Source organism: Sciurus vulgaris, assembly GCF_902686455.1.
Source record: "Sciurus vulgaris genome assembly, chromosome: 15".
Classification (NCBI taxonomy): domain Eukaryota; kingdom Metazoa; phylum Chordata; class Mammalia; order Rodentia; family Sciuridae; genus Sciurus; species Sciurus vulgaris.
This window is the reverse complement of record NC_136476.1, coordinates 36,362,760-36,380,455: the sequence shown is the minus strand read 5'-3', so window position 1 is coordinate 36,380,455 and position 17,696 is coordinate 36,362,760. Positions and strand designations below refer to the sequence as shown.

The window sequence follows — 17,696 nt, the reverse complement described above, 5'->3', positions numbered from 1 at the left end:
CAGTAGGGTAAGGCTGTTTAAAGGAAATGAAACCATAAATATGTAAATAGGCATACTTTCAGGAAATAAAAACCTCTGAGTGAAATAAGGTTTTTTCCTGAAGGTAAAATCATGGACATACATTGTGAGTTTTTCTTTTTTGTTTTTTTTGGGGTTTTTTTTTTTTTTTCCTTCAATTTTCTCAGTGCCAAGATTTCAGCAACTGTCAATACTTTAGAGTTAGGTGGTCCTTTCTCTGCTTTCCATTCTTATAATTTACAACTTAGAGAGGGTCAAAAACAGCTCTCTCAACTTTCTTTACTCACTATAACAGTTTCTTCTTCATGCTAAGTCAGGGTTTGGCAAACTGTAGTCAATGAACCAGATCTAGGCTGGTCACTACTTAAATTTCTTTAAATGGAAAAAAAAAATAAAAATAAGACTACTATGTTGCTCATAATAATTCTACAAATTCACATGTAATGTCCTCAAATAAGGCTTTTTGGGAACAGAGTCACACTCATTCATTTAAACACCACTGATGACTGCTTTTGTGCTTCAATAGCACTTGTGAGTTGCAAAAGATACCTCAGAGGCCCTCTGGCTCCCCAAAGCCCAAAACGCTTACCAAAAAACTTGCTGATCCCTGATCTACAGTGCCAGCTTCACTACGTATGCCCTTCTGAATCCACAAATGATGCTGATCGTTTCACGGGCTATCTCAGTCTTCAGAGACGACATTCCAGATACCTGAAGGCACCGACCTGACCCGAGTGGGGTTACTGTTCCTGGGACATCTGATTATTACCTTTCTGCCCCAGAGAAAGCACAAGTCCGCGCTCCCTGAACTTAGCAGACACACATGAACGACAGGGCATTCTTCATGGAGCAACAGGAGATCGGATTTCATACTGTCTGGTGCCAAATCATACCAGATGCTGCCACAGGGAGGCAGAGCAGAGTTTAAGAGAATATCAGACATCTTAAACGAAGCACAGATAGTCTGTGGGTTTGGCAATCAATAATAAATAGGTGAATCAGGCACCCACTTGGACAAGGGGTAACTCACAGTGGTTTCATGAAAGCAGTTAAAATGTCACATGAAACACTTAAATCTTTTCAAATTCTTAAGATTTTTTTTTTAATCACCAAGGCAAAGAAAACACAATTACCAAGAATGTACACACATTCACTTAAGTTACCTGGAATGAGAATAGTTAAATAAACAAGTCACAGAGACATGAGGAAGACAGCACTCAGAAAGCCTGGCAGGAAGACTCAGGCTGATGCAAGAGTGAGTCTTAATCACTCCCTGTAACCCCAGAGTTAACTGCCTCTGTCCCCAAACTGCCTTACTTAACGGAAGATATCCTGCGTACTGAAAAAGTTTGATAGTGTTTTGAAAATAAAGTATTAGGCTGAGATTATTCTAACATTGACTGTTACCATTATTACTATTATTTTGCTGATTTTCTTGAGCACTGCCTTTAATACATGTAGGCGAGAAATACACTGTAAACATGTACCCAAGGGGCAGCTTGTCTTCATGAGATTTCAGGCCAGGCAGAAAGATGTCTTTGAAGATTGTCGTCGGTGGGTCTCCAGTCCTCCTCACAGCTTTACCCCAGCAGTTGAGCATCTCAGCCCCGTGGCCACTGCCATTCCGTGAAGGATACACGATCAGCATGGTGGGCACACATGTGCCCACTCAGAGATGTGTGCCACCCTAAACCTACTGGCTGCACTTTTACTCCCTTTCCTCTTTGCTGAGAGACGTCTCTGGAATCTAAGTAAGAGCGACATCATTAAAAAGTGATGCCATTAGGAACACATTACTTGCTATGAAACTCAAGAGCTGACTAGTGTTCTTCTTCACATGACAGCTGGGAACTGTGGGTTTAGCCTGTTTTGATGTGGGCAGTGATAGGGAATTTGGTAATTTCTGGAGTCTTTTTTTTTTTTTTTAATAACACCTCTTATATTAAAAGTTCTTTCTGTATTAAAGCAGAATCTATCCAACCATGGTTTCTACTCATTAATCCCAGTTCTCTCACTTGGGGTTCAAACCCTCTTCAACCCAAAAACAATTAACTGTATGAAGATAATGATCACGAACACTGTCTTATCAGTCTTTCCCCTCATCCCACTCTATCAGCAATCCTCACCTTCTCACTCTTACTTGGAAGTGCAGTCTTTTTGTTCTTTCTCAACATCTTGCTTTTATTAAAACTTGAGGCTATACCTTAAGAAAAATTCAATTTTTACTAAAGGGTCTACAGCCAGGTTTCTAACCCTAGAACCTCTTCTAGTTTAAATGGAAAGAATTTCCAAGGATATTTTTCAGGTTGAAAAAAAAAAAATACTAGACCCCTTGGCTAGGAATTCTGCTTTACCCATACTTTCAGAGAGACGAGAGAATTTCAGGATCTAGCTCAGGTCTCTCTCCCCTAGGACGCTTCCACTGATCTACCCAGCTGAGGCATCTCTCCTAGATCTTCAAGGATTTTCCCCAGGGCACCAAGAACTATGTCCTATTTGCTACAAATTTATGTCTTTTCTGCCCCCCTCCAAACCAGAAGCCTCTGGCAAGCTATGACTGGCCCTCATTTATCTCTGTACTTCTGGTACCCTGGCACAATATCATTTACATATTTTCCAAGTAAGTTAATGAATGTAACAACACATCAAAAAAAACCACAGAATCAATACAGCAACTGAAGGAAATCTGAGAAGGAATCAGAAAGCCCTCAAATTCTAGAATTTTCTCTTTAAAAATCTAGTTTTTCAAGGAACAAATCCACCTAATGTCTGCACCATAGTAAAGAATTTTGCCCATTTTTAATGAATCTTGTAAGCAATAGATAGCACTTAAACCTAAAACAGAAACAATTCCATGCAAGGTACTCAAGAGGAGGAGAGAGATCATTATGGGAAGGGTTCCTGCAGAGAGACATAGCCACAAGCTCCCCCCAGTCAGCTCAGGGAGGGTTAGGCTGGAGGGCTGGGAGACACTAGGGGATTTAACTGCATCTTAGCAAGAAAGTGTGGGGCAGCAATTAGAGAAATAACCTCCAGGAATATCTACCCCTCTCTCCCCGTAGTAGTGCTGCCTGATGCAGACCTCTAATTTATTTCGTTTTATTGTCTAATTGCACATCTGAGAATACAGCTGAACAAAGGGCTTTCTACTTCAAATGCTTGATGATCAGAAAACCAATCGCAGGAAAGCAATTCTGTAGGCTCAGGAACACTGAGCTCAAATATTATAATAAACGAATTAACAGGAAAGAAAAGATTTGAGATTCTAAATCCAAAGCAAATGCTTTTCAATTAACACAAATCTTATAGCTTAAGTAAATCAATCAAGGGTAGAGTACAAATTTTTCAAGAGTCACAGATGAGACAAAAGGTGTGTGGAATAAAATGGATGTAATTTCCACACTGAACTGAAATCTAAATCTCTGAATTTACTTTGGTAAAACCATAAATGCTGAACCATCAGTAGGTCTTTCAAATAATCAGAAGTTTATTGCAGGAATTCTAGATTCTGAAATAAAAGCTTCAGAAACTTTATATAGAACAAGAGAAATAAATCCTACTTTTTATCTTCAGACTCCAGGGACACCTGCATTTGCCTAAATAAAATACTTGCAAGATCTTCTTTTTTTTAATTAGGTTGTAAGACTGACATAGGTTTCATAGCAAAATAAGTCTCCAAAGTTCTAATGAGTTGTTCAGTGATAAACTCTACTCTGTTCTCCAAATTTGCTATTCTTCTTAGTCTCACTTATACAAAAATTTTGTCTTTGCACAGACAGTGAGATATCTAGCTTATCAGCTTTATTCCTGCAAGATGCTGAAATCAAGACCAACTTCTACCACCTGGTACTTAGTTTCAAATTCCTAAATCCCTGCCTAATCTGTCATTATGACATGGCCCTGGCCATGTGGCAAACTATATATGACCTCAGGAGAATCAAAGGATAAAAGGAGAACTAAGAAAGACCAGGCATACAGTAGGGCTTGGCGTGTAACAGAGCCATGTGGCTGTTCACAAAAGGGGTAAGAACTCCACTATTAGGAGTGGAGGAGTCAAGTCATTCTGGGAATGTGTCAGTGTCTGGAGACTCAGATGCTGTAGAAGGATGGGTAGAATACTATTCCTAGTAGTTGACAGCTTTGACTGAAGGTCAGGTGGTACTAATAAGACGAGAAAAAGGGACCAACACAAGACTTTAGTCTGTGCCAGTTGACAACTTGTTATTTATTTATTTATTTATTTGGAACTCAAATGTTCTCTTGTATTACCTACTTGCATCTTATTCCCTTTACCAGAAGCACACTAGGCTCTGCTAACTCTTATTCGGCCTCCATTCTGATATAAATAGCAGGAAGATCTTCCCTGCCCACCCTGTGTGGGTGAGTTTCCCCTGTGCCTGGCATTTCTAGTACCAGGTTTCATTAGCCTTGCCACACTAGTCACATGTGTCCAAAGTGGAGAAGACATTCTCCGTGGACTATGAATTTCACACACCCAGGAATCCTCTCTGTATCCTAACATTCCTGGATCATTGGAGGCATAAGGCAAATATCTGTTAAGTTCATCCATGAACTCATCAGGAGAAAAACTGAAAAAGATAAGGCAGGGAACATCTAGCAATTTTATTTTTTTGACTCTTTACAAACATAAAATAGCAAAATTGAAGCAGTCACAGGAAATGATGTGGACCAAACCAAAAAAAAAATTTTTTAAATCAATCAATCTATCTATCTATATATCTCACATCCCTAAAATACTTCTGATATAGCCAAATCAGAAATGCCTTTTACAATAATGTACAGAAGCAAAATTCTTCATAATGCTTAAATGCGGTTTCCAGGTATTACAGGCTTGGGATATTCTTTGCTTGTTAAGTACAGGATTTGTGCTCCCAGATCCATCACCACCAGCAATTTAAAACCCAAGGTATTTCTTTGCACAATTCAATAAACACTCTTCATCATAACCCTAAATATTGCTTGCTATGAACAGCCTTAAAGTGAAAGAAAAAATATGGCTTATACCCCAAGAGAAATGAAATATTTTATTCAGTACTTCCACCTTCACTTGTTAAGAACCTAGAATCTTTTAGGCAGAACCCTAAATGAGTTACATGATTTTTAATCCTTAATAAAAATTTCCCAAGTGGGTATTAGTATTCTCATTTTACTTCTATATATATAAAAGAAAAGGCTCTGAGCAATAAATGGACTTTGTAACAAGGGGTAGAAGTGGAGTTGGGGCCAAGCCAGACGGGCTCAAAAACTGCATTCTCTCCACTTTACCCTGTGGATCTGGAGGGCACCACTGTCAGAAAGTCCCCTACAGCCAGAAAATGACTCAACCTCTTCCAAAAACACTTGGGACATCGTTCTCCACCTTCTCCTCTTTTCTTCCCACCTCACCCTAATTCAACCACCAGCTCCACATTAACCTCACGTGGAAAAGAGACGACAGAACCCATGGGGAGCAGAGCATTATGACACTCCACCTTCACCGAGGTCTTGTTCTCAGGATACCACTGAGGGACAACAGGACACTTCAATTTACTGTTTCAAAATATACTTCAAAAGGAGACTATCTTTAGAAACATGAAATGTGTTCTCAGATACCAGTAGAGAGCAGCTTCCCCTGTCCCTCTCACGGTGGACAACTTCATGGCAAAAGGAACTCAGAGTGGTGGGGACTTACCCTCTCCATCTCCTTGAAGTCATCATCTAGCTTGGTTCCTTCAGCTCCTCCAACCTTCTCACTCACTTTCTGCAAGAAAAAAAAAAAAAACACAACAAAATTATTATAGTTTCTTTTACAAAGATTTATTTAAAGTTTTAAGCAGTTTCAGAAACATCATCTAGCTCCTCCTCACTCTGGCCTGGGAGATGGTGTGTGGCCACATGAAGCTGCTCACCCACACATCTACTGAGCTCACAGGCATGGCAGTGGGAGGATCATGGCTTCTCCCTGTGCTTCCTGACCACTGAAGTCCATGTCAACCCTTCGCAGTTCAGCTCCCAACTATGGATGCAGGAGATACCCTAAGTGGAATGGGCGGTGCTTCTGGAGCTGGCTGACATCTTACACCTAGTGGAAGTGCTCAAAGAGCCAACTGAGGAGTATGAGAACAATGAGACATTTCCGAGAAAGCTGCACCTCTTGTTCTGGAGGTGGATGTGCTGACGGGTGCCCTGCAAGGTTTACAGTCTGTACGTTTGTTCCTCATCAGCCACGGGGTCCCCAACATGCTGCTGAATGATGAAGACACAGAGACTTAACCACACCAGGCACCAGTTTTACGTTTTGTGATGATGTGTTGCTTTGTTGATATATATCCTGTTTGCTAGTTCTGCCATGTGTAGCCCCAAGCCTTGGCCCAATGACATACCGCCCACACACTGTTCTTGAGTTTCATGATTTATCTATTTTTTTTTTTTTTTTGGCATCAAAGACCCAAAACCAAAAAATGAATAAATGAAAGAAACATCATTTAATTCAATCTTACCATCATTTTCTGAATTAGGTGGCTAGTCCTATTTTCACAGTAGGAAACTGTGGTTCAGAGTGTTTAAAAACAACCTTCTGTGGGTACTGAAGCGAGATTTTAAACTTCCATCTTCTTATTTCAACCCTGGTGCTCTTTCTGCTATATAAATCATCATACAAATATACCTAATCACTAACATTTTCCTTTTGGAAGTTCTAGGGAACAGCATCATATAATAATCATTTCTCTCCAATAATGGATCTAAAATGCTACCTAGGTAGAAAATTGCTACTTCTTCAACTTATTCCTCAATGGGCTATTGAACAGATAATCACAAACATCTATCAAACTATTAAGCAAAAAGAAATCAGTCTAGTTGATCTTCAGATAAAAGGACTTGAATACCAATCTTTCACAGCTCCCTGTAACTGTCTACACATCCTTACACACAGAAGACAAACTATATGGAAAGATGTTGAGGATATTTCTTTGCAACCAATCACTTCCCATTAACATACATTTGATATTTATAAATTAACACATGCAAATTATCATTTCCACATGTAAAATTCATGTTCATAAAAAATAAGCTATTTTTTCTGAAATAATTATTCAAATTAAGGATAGTAAAAAATACTTTGGTTTCACTGAAGAACAGGAATAATGAATACTAATGATACAAAACTTCATTTTCCCTTAAAATACCCTAACTGTAAAGGTAGTTAGAAGTATTCCCCTAAAACATCCCTGTATTACATAGCTATCTCACACAGATAACTAAGTATGCTTTTTAATTTCCTTCACTGGCTGCTGGGTGGAGAGTCTTTGCAGAGGATCTTCTCCATGACCAAGGTGTAGTGATCTCAGCAGCAACCTGGGTTATTCTAGTGAGCTAGGCTCACCTCTCTCTAAAGGGGTCCTGTATATCTAGTTCCACCTCCTGCCAAGGAAGCTCTGATAAATCATTGTGCAGGCTAGAGGTGTCTTTCTTATCCTTAATATCTCACTACCATTCTCACCTTATTTCTGCCATAGGGAAACATTCAGAATTAACTACTCTTGGTAAAGCTGAGACTTAGAATTCTATCACTCTGAATACCAGATGCCATCCCTTCCCCTCCCCAGTAAGAACAGAAGGAACAGAATGCAGGGGCAGAGCAAAGGGACTGACTCCTCTACTGTGCTATCTATGTGGAGCTGTTATAAAGATTATGTGGCATAATAACCAAAAGAACCTATAACTGAACCCAGAAGGTACAGAGCAAACCCTAGCTCTCTTCTCTCACCAATAAAGTTATAGTTGTTTGTGGTTTCTGGTTTCTTCTATCAGTTAAGTGTCATTTCATACTTGGAGAAGAAGCTAGCACTTTTCTTTAACACAATATGATCTTAGGTGAGATAAAGGTCTGTGATTCAAATTGAAAGGTTAATGCAAATAATATTAATATTTTTAATTTGTATCACAGACACTTTCTTTTGTAATTTACCATTTAATGTGTTCCCCAAGAACTATGTAGAATAAATTTATGCAAAGTGAGAATTACATAAATTAAATTTCTTGCCCATGATAGACACTTTTAGCTAGGCAGAGACAGAACCAGAACCTGAACCTTAGTTTTTCCACACCAACTCCCAGGCTTTTTTAGATTCATATTACAGCACTGATGAGCTGTCCTTGGTGCTGGCCTTCTCTGCCTGATGTTCCATCAGAACACCAGATGGGCAGATACAGATTCCCTGCCTTAACTTTTTGTCTTCAACATCAGCCTGTGCCATGAATAAGCAGATTATCAATTCTTTCAGCAGTCTTCACAGATCCAGAATTTGCCTGGCATTAATCTTACCTAATGGGATCTGGCTCAGTAGCTAGTTTCTTTACCCACATTCTAAAGGATTTTTGCCAAACCTGGAATGGAAGGGACAGATGGGAGAGGTTCCAAACTAGAATTCAGTTTAGAACTTCCTAGTAGAATTCCAAGTGCCAGAGACTTAACCTGCAGGTTCAGGTTCAAGTTATAGAAAGTCAAGAATATAAGGGAGGGTTCTTAAAGGTCATTAATACTAAATTTTCCCTATGATCAAATTTTTACTATGCCACACTGATTTCCTCCCTCATTTATGTTCAATGAGAGCAGTGTCAATTCATATTTTAGCTTCTTATTCTTTTTTTCTTTTTATTAGAGCTTTATAGTTGCAAATAATAGTTGGGTTCATCCCAAAAAATTCATATACACATGGAAGTCAGTTTCAGTTTTCATTTTATTCTTGAAGTACATGGTTGATCATTAAATTTGGTTTGTGAAACTCAAATATAGTTAAACTCTCACACAATAAACAAAAACTTGCTACACAACTTCAAATTGACGTTTCCATTCTACAGAACTATCTCCATGATCAGGAAACACACTACCTCTTGAAGTTCCACTTCTGTCAATGAGAATTATTATAGTTAGACCCCTCACATGACCTGTGAATCAAACATTTAACTTTATTTGCAAAATGTGCACAAAAACGCAGCTAGCTGAGAAATGCCTCCATGTATAGAAACATTGCATAATCCTGGTAATCTTGGTGTAATCGCATTCTGACCAGTCCTAGGGAATGGAACATGGTCCTCATCCAAATTAGAAGGGCCTGTATCACCGTCTCCATACCACAGTACTCAATGGTGAGTAATTTTAATTCCCTCCTTTCTGCATCCATCAATAGATCAGCACAACAGAAGCTGGCTCACTGTATCAAATGGGAAACTGGGATCACACTGGTCATTAGGCTAGAACTGATCCTGGAAATTCACACTGAGGCAAATTCATCAGTCCACAGGCTTTAACTGTTTAGTGTTCAAATGCACACAGGAAAAAAAAAACTGTGTGAGAAGGGAGGGAGAGGAAGAGAAAAAGGAAAAGGGAGCACAATAGTGAGAATGAGAACATAACAGATCATTTCTTTTCTCTATGAAAGCTGCCATTTTGCTCTGAAAGATCACTAAACACAGTGAAAGACGCTAGCAGTTAAACACTGATCTGGCATGATTGGTTGGATGATACAAAATTCTTTATATAATTATGTTCCTAAGGGGAAAAAAAAGTATTACTTAAAATGACATCTACATTATTATCTGGGCTATTTTTCCAAGTCACAAAGGATCTAAATATATCAAGGCACTGAATAAAACATTGGGCTAAATAACAACTGACTCATTCCTTAGGAGTACAGCAGAGATCTTGCCCTTCTTTTCTTTTAATACATTTCTGAAACTTCCTTTTGTTTTATGCATAAGAATCCATGTGAGGAATACAGCATTCCTGAGTCCATGTGAACAATAGTAGTTTTCTTTTTCTTACCTGATGCCATTTATTTTGTGCTATTATTTTCCAGTGAGATGGTTTCTAAAACTAGGACTCCATAGTACTGAATATTTTGTCATGCTTCTAAGTAGTCTTTAAGTGCTTGTCATTTGATAAACTGATCATCTATTTAAACAAACTTTAAGAAAATCATTTGGATAAAGCAGAACAGTAAAAATGAGCCCATATATCTCTCAGTATCATCTACAAATTCTCCTGTACCATCTAAACACTCCCCAAAAACTGAAAATTCAAGACCTCAATAGTACCTTTATTACAACATTTACAGCTTGTGCTTTTCATCTGTCATTACATTTCCCATACACTCTGTCTTCCAACCAAACCAAAAATCTTATTTTTAATTGTATTCCTTACAAGAGGTACTTAGAAAAGATTCATCAAACCCAACAGCAATGTAGTTTTGTGAGTATCGCCATTAAGGTGACTGAAAGGTGCCACAAATGGACAGTCTTTCAAAAGAGAAAATAAATAATACAATCAGCTCAACATTAGAAGTCTTCATTTTGAGTCTGCCATAGTTGTTGTCTCACATTGTTTTTCCTCTGTATACCAGGAAAGAAAAATGTCAAAGGGAACCAACAGCAAGACACATCTTAAATAAATGACCACTGTTCCCAGCCTAAAGGATGCTGCACTACTTTCCAGCAATGACTCATCCACCCCCAAGTTATCTGTCACCTCCAGGCAGAAGACACTCTGTGCTCTGTTTGCAGCTCTGATTCTCCTCAGCATTGCATTACATTTAGTAAATCCTTAAGAACCAACTACAGTGTCTCCAACTGAAGGTCTCCTTGAAAATCACATCATCAGTGAAATTCAATAGACTTTACCAAATTCACTCCCACACCTGTAAAGTTGTTTACCTCCTAACTTCCCTGTTTTTGCCCAGTTTTATCTCACATTGTTCATCACACAAAGCCAGGTTTCCTTACAATCTACCAAATACACTGTGCTTATTTACACTACTTTATACTTGGACCTATTTCCTTTTTGTACCTATTTCCTTTTCCTAACATTTGTCTTACATGTTCAGATATCACCTTTTCCATCATCTGTGACTGCCCAGCCTACCTGGAAGTTATCAACTCCCTATGCACTCTTAGTGAGACTCATCTTCTATCAGAATGCCTAGAACTATCTACTTATTGAGCAAAATTGATGAGGATTTTTGCTCAGCTGAACTGTAAAATACTAAAAGCAGGAATCATATTGCATGTGTTTTTACTTGAAAATGTCTGACATCCCAGTGCCTAACACAGTGACTGCAGTGCACAGCAGAAAAAAAAAAAATCTCAATAAAGTATTCTAAGATAAAAATTGCATATAATTTAAAGGAAGATGTTCAACTATGAGTTAGCATTGGTTTTGTTTCTCCTTTATAAGAGTGTAACCTCCCCTCTAAATATAATATCTCTTTATCAGAAACAGGCAAAAATTTAGAAAATTCAACCAACTATGACGTATGCTATTTTATTCACAGTCAAGCCTAAAACCTGTCTATCTTCATTGTAACTATTCTACATTCATCCACAATATTTCTTTTAGTGTAATCATAATTGTTATTAAAGATATACACATTCTTCTCACTAATCCTGATAATATCTAAACATATTTTAGTTTATATGCATAAGCACATGTGAGTATATATAAATAATAGGACACACAAATTATGCTGCCCAATCTGCATAATGGAACAATTTGTAAAATAATTTACTTACATATACAAAGAATGGCAATTCAGTAATTGGAAGCCACTTGAGGCAAGGGTTTTCAACAACTGGATTTAGAGTCAAGAGACGTGAGTTTCAGTCAACAATGACACCTAATAGCTGCATGAAAGAAAAAATGCATAACCTCTCAGGGGCTCAATTTCTTCCCCTAAGAAATGAAAATCAGCATCATTTGACACTGAATTTTTTTGAGAACTTTATAAACTTATCAAACCTCATTATTAAAATAAAGGATTATTGTGTCTTTTTTGCAGTGTTGGGGATCAAGCCCAGGCAAGTATTCTACCACTAGCTACACTCCCAGCCCAAGGAGTAATGTCTTAATAAGCAGCCTTACTCCCAGGAAAGGTGGATTTTAAGTTGTTTTTTACACTTAACAAAACAATTGTAAAAGTAATTAAAATGCATTATTAAAGAACGACATTAATGTACAAGCTCTTTAGAAAGAAGTTGTTATAACTAACCCTGTGGGATGTTGTCCTATTATCCCAAAATTTGTAGAGGTATTACCACTGAGAAGAGAGAAAGAAGCCTGTCTTCTTGACTCCTTATGAAAGCTCTTTAATTGTTACTCATTTTTTTAACTATAAAATAAAAATTATAATCCAATACTTGGTGACATGTCAAATATTCAGAGGGAAACGTGAAAGTCAAAATTACGGCACCATTTTCTTGGATTAGGGTAACTACATATAGATCTCAATTTTTCAGATGTTAGTACTCCATATGAAAGTGGCCTCAGTTTATGAGAGACAAATCTCACACTAGTTTTTCTCAGCTGTCATTATATTGGAATGCTTAAATGCCAGGATGTTTTGAAAATGGATTTCAAAAAATACATTTTTTCCTATCCAGAAATTAAAGATTTTCTTAGAAAATGAGCAAAGGCATTTTTTGTCTCTCTAAATTGAGCTAATCCTGACCATTTCCCAGTACCAAACAGAATTTATACATTGAGGAAAATTAGGAAGGTTCCTCTTACATGAAAACCAATGATTTTCTTCCCCCAGACTGAACAAGATAAAGACTGATTATCTTCCAATATCTAGAGCTAGAAACTTTAAAATGAGTTCGGGTGAGCTAAGTGCTTGGCCTGTTTCCCAGCTCACACCCTACCTTGTTCCTTGTCAAATACTATAAAGAAAATGTAGACATTGATTTGTACATAGCTCTAATTGTTACTGGTGTGGCTCAATGGGGTTAAAGGCAATAACCTAATCCCCATCTCCCTAAAGTGAAATTTTCCAACAACCAAGGAGCTCATTACTTATACATACCCCTCAGAGGAAGTTGGTAAAATTTATTTTATAAGTATCATTCAGAGTTCTTGGCACTTCACTGGAATGACACCTTATAACTGTCATCGTTTGCAAGTGATCTTATTTTTGTCTTGTAGAAAAATTTTCAAGTATGTACAATATGCAGACCTTTGGTTCCTCATCAGATAAGGGGTAACTGGAGAGGGCAGTTGACCAGAGGGGGTGATATTTCCGTAATGTTTTTCCTCTCTGGCAATAGGAAGAATTTTTTTCATTTTCACAGTCCACTGCAATAAGCTACTGAAGTTAAAAAAAAAATTAGACAATATCTGTTAAAAAGAGACTTCAAGACTCGAGGCAGAAATCATACCAGGTACTCCTTTTTAAAAAAATTCTATCCAGAGCTGCCACAAACTCCCTCGAATTAAAAAAAAAAAAAAAAACAAAAAAAACTCATAAAGAGAAAAAGGGTGCTTACAATTAAATTGAGATTTCAGATCTACTGAACAAATGTAGAACCTTTTGCTTGATAACTTGAGTTGATAACGCAAAGGAGGAGATGATCTGGGCTTTCTTTGTTGAGAGAAACTTCCTGGGAACCCCTTTTTCTACTCACCAGTTTTGTGGAACAATCTATAAACATCCCTGGGCCTTTTTCCCCATCCATGAAATGGGGTGAGATATAGTGGCACTGGAAAACAAAAACAGTTCTAAAACATCTTACAACTAAACTTGGATGCCTATTTCTGGGATGGTTAGTTTCACTTATCAACATTGGTAAGCAACAGTACCCGGTTATTCAAACACTAAGCAGGTGGTGCTGTGAAACACTTTATAGGTCTGATTAAAATCTACAATCAGTTGAGTTTAAGTAAACAAGATTATCCTTGATAATGTGGGTGGGTCTCATCCAATCAAAGGAAAAGGTTTAAGGGGAAAAAAAAATGAGGTTATTCTGAGGGAGGAAAAAAAAAAAAAAAAATCTGCCTCAGGACTGTCACATCAGCTCCTGCCCAAGTTCCTGAGTGTGCTGGCCTGCCCTACAGATTCAGGCTGGTCAGTACCCACAACCGCATGAGCTAATTCTGTGAAATGGAACTCTCTCTCTTCCTCTCTATACACCCACATTCATATCCAACTGGTTTTGTCTCTTTGAAGAACTCAGATACAATTTCTACCTTCTGCAGTGCTACTTAGATTTCCACCAAGGCAGGAAATTAGGAAAAGGAAGAGAAAAGAAAAATGATACAGTATTTGAAGAGAGGATGCTATGATGTTTTGTGGTTTTTCCTTTAACATTAGGTTATTTGGTTGACAAATACCATTTTATAAATACTCTTTAGATTAAATACATCAAATGGAACAAATAAAACACAACACAAATTAATGTACCAGGGACTTTGCTAGCACTGAAATTTGGGCCCTGATTCCACACCCAATAAGACACCTGTCTTCCAGAAAAAGGTTGACTATCTGGGTTGACTACAAACAATATGTAAATTTATTGTGCAAAAATTCTTTAAAAGTTTTAAACTTTTCCATACAGTTTACATTGCTAAAAATTGTTGGCAAACATTTTCTTGATAACAAGAATTAGTATCAGTTCTATTTTACTGTCCTCCAGTAAGTCTAAAGCCTCCTCCCTTTGTCTACACTATTATTACCACTACTATGTCAACCCCACCCTGCCTTTGAAGATTTCCAAACCCCTCTGTGTTTCTAAAGCCTCTGAGTTTAACTATGGTTAGTACTCGTTAGATTGTATTTTATCATCATGGTTTATTTGAATGTCTTTTTGGAGCTCCTTAAAGGCAGTGATTTTTTGTTTGTTTGTTTGCTTTTTAGTACTGGATATTCAACTTAAGACTGCTTTACAACTGAGTCACATGCCCAGGCCCTTTCAATTTTTATTTTGAGACAAGGTTTCTTTAAGTTACGTAGGGCCTCACTAGGTTGCTGAGGCTGGCCTTGGACTTGGGATCCTTCTGCCTTAGAACTCCCAAGTTGCTGAGATAACAGTGTGCACTGATCTTGTTCTCTATTTCCGAGTCCAGTGCAACCTCTGGCACATGGTCTGCATTGCACCAGCAGAGAAGAAGGCAGTGCAACAGGATGCCGGACTCTGCACTCAGGTTTCCTTCCCCTTTGAAGTCATTCCCTGAATAATTCCTGTATTCACCTATTTCTCTTCCCCACCAAACACCTGCCTGCCAGTGGCAAAGCAGGAGGACAAGAGGTGGTTATAGAAAACAAGGAAATTAGTAGCAATTCTGGTCACTTTCTCCAACTGTACTATCTTAAACTGGTTCTTTTCCAAAGGCAATATGTAGGCATGACTCTTGATAAACATATGATGAAAACATGGTAAATGATTTCATATGATGAAATCAGGGTAAAAACAGGAATCACTTAATGGACAAAACAATGTTACCATTTTTTCCTTTGTATAAGTCCTTCTTCCGTCCACCTCCATTCCCTTCCCTCTACTCCACTGATCTTTATTCTATTCATTTATATTTTTTAAGTTAGTTCCTTGTAGATATACATGAAAATGTGCTGCCTTTTTTTAATACACTTGTTCCCCCACCACAACATCTCCTCAACCACCATGGTGTTAGAATGCAGCCACCTTCTCATCTCTGCCATTAATTCATTTGAGAAGTGTTCACTGGATGATTTTTATGTGTCAGGCATTGAAGATACTGTAAAGAAGATGTGCAAAGGCCCTGGGGACCCTGGGGGAAGCATGGTTCCTCTAAGAAGCCAGAATGGAGGAGCATGTGTGAAGGGAGGAGAAAGTCATCAAGCTGCAGCTGGAGATGTTGACAAGAGTCAGCTCCTACAAGTTCTTTCAGAGTAAATAAAGCCCTTTATCCTAAGAACAACAAGGCAGTGTATTAGTTCAGTCTGTCAAAACAAAATATCATAGTCTGAGTGACTTAAACAATGGAAATGTATTTTCTCACAGTTCTGGAGGCTGGAAATCCAAAGATCATGGTGCTGGTGCATTGGGTTTCTGTGAGGACTCTCTTTCTTGTTGCAGACACCTGTCTATTCACTCCACCCTCACATGACCTTTCCTTCGTGCTAGTGTGGAGAGAGCTCCTAACATATCAGGGTGCACCCAGGAAAAGCTTAAGTTCCAAAGCATAGGACACACCCTGGACACTAATTCCATCATAACACCCAATTCTCAATATATCATCTAACCCTAATTACCTACCAAAGACCACATCTCCAAATACACACTGGAGTTAGACATTCAGTGTACACTTTTGGAGGCATGCAAACATTCAGACCATAGCAGGGAGAAACATAACAGGATTTATGATGTCAAGGCTTCATTTGAGATATTTTTAGTGCACAGCCACTCAGCCAAATGAGAGCCCAGCATCACAGAAGGGCGCTGCCTTTGGAGGAGCTCTTGTCCCTGCCATAAGGGCTCTGCAGTGTTTTGCTTTCACTTGCAGGACCACAGAGTCGTGACTGTCACAAGGCTGGCATGCACAAAAGAACATATGGCTTCTCTCTGTAAGAAGCCCTGCATGTCTCAAGCCCCAAATTTGCTAATAAAAACATCCTGTTCTTTAAGTAAGCTCAGGGAACACATTTTAAAAATTGTTGTTACCCTTTTGTTTTAATTTCTTTTCCTTTTCCTATATATATATATATTTTTTTTTTTCTTTTTCTTTTTGGTTTTGGTACTCCTCCTTACATAGCATATAAAATCCCCTAGTGGGATTTAATTTTCTGGAACCTAAGAGAAATTTTTTTCCCAATAAACTATTTTATAGTTTTCTGCAAATTGTGTTTCTCTTGAGTGAATTACCATCTTACATAATATTTCCCAACTTAGAGCCTGTTCTACTTGTTTAAGTCTCAGGGGAATCTCTTCAGCAGAAAGTTTTAGATACCATACTATTGCTGGAAGAGAAAGTGATACTATGAAGCACAAATAAAAATAAAGGAAAAATCCCTGTCAATTTAATTATGGTTCACCATCTCCTCTACGAGTTAAATACAGGCAACTTTCTTTGATTCTTAAATTTTATTCAAGATACGATGACTATGCCAAGGTAGAAACCAGAGCTTAAGCAACATTAGCGTCAGGTTCCCGAAGAAGAAGAAAATTGTTTTAAAAAGCTAACAATTTACCATATTAGTTACAGATAGTTTCAAATAAAGAAATAACAGGTAACAAATTCAACTAAAGCCCCTTTTATGCTCCCTGCCTGCTGTGGGAAAACCACTCTTCTTCCCCATGGCAGTCTTGTTCTTTTGCTGCCCACCTGTCTGCCTTTTTCTGGTGTTCTCCAAAGCAGAACCTGGGGCACAGATGAAGGAGCAGCAGATTATTGGAACTGACGTCTGAACAAGCAGAGGGAAGGCACAGGAAGAGAGAAGCAGGGCAGGACAGGTAAGGTCAAGGAAGGGTGTGTTCTGGAGCTGGTTACCACCATAGGTCATATGGTTCAGTGCTGCTGGGGTCCCCAAAGCATCGTGTGGGCACACCTTAACATAGGTTTTTGGAAGAACAGGAAGTTATGGCAATCCTCATTGGCTGAAGGTTGCTTTGAGGTGTTTTAACTCCAAACATAACAAGGTGCACCCAGGATTAGCTTAACTTCCAAAGTTCAGGACAAACCCTGGAAAAGAAAGGCTGGAGGTAGGATGCTGGAGCTATCCACCAAGCCTAGGCTGAGGGTGTGTAGTCACAGGCACAAGGCCACCTGTATGGTAGGGGCCTGCAAACTTGTTTAGTAAAGGGACAAATAGTAATACTTAGGATTTGAGGGTCAGATATAGTCTGTATCATTTGTTCTTTGTTGTTGTTTTTAC

At 38.3% G+C, this 17,696-nt stretch overlaps 1 protein-coding gene across 1 annotated transcript in view; it reads right to left on the bottom strand.

The window, feature by feature from the left end:
- SH3GL2 (SH3 domain containing GRB2 like 2, endophilin A1) overlaps positions 1-17,696 on the bottom strand; it is a 212,040-nt gene that overhangs the window by 43,986 nt on the left and 150,358 nt on the right. Inside the window, exon 2 of the mRNA XM_079113197.1 lies at positions 5,711-5,779. Coding sequence (XP_078969323.1) covers positions 5,711-5,779 — 69 coding nt within the window. The remainder of the gene's footprint in view (positions 1-5,710; positions 5,780-17,696) is intronic.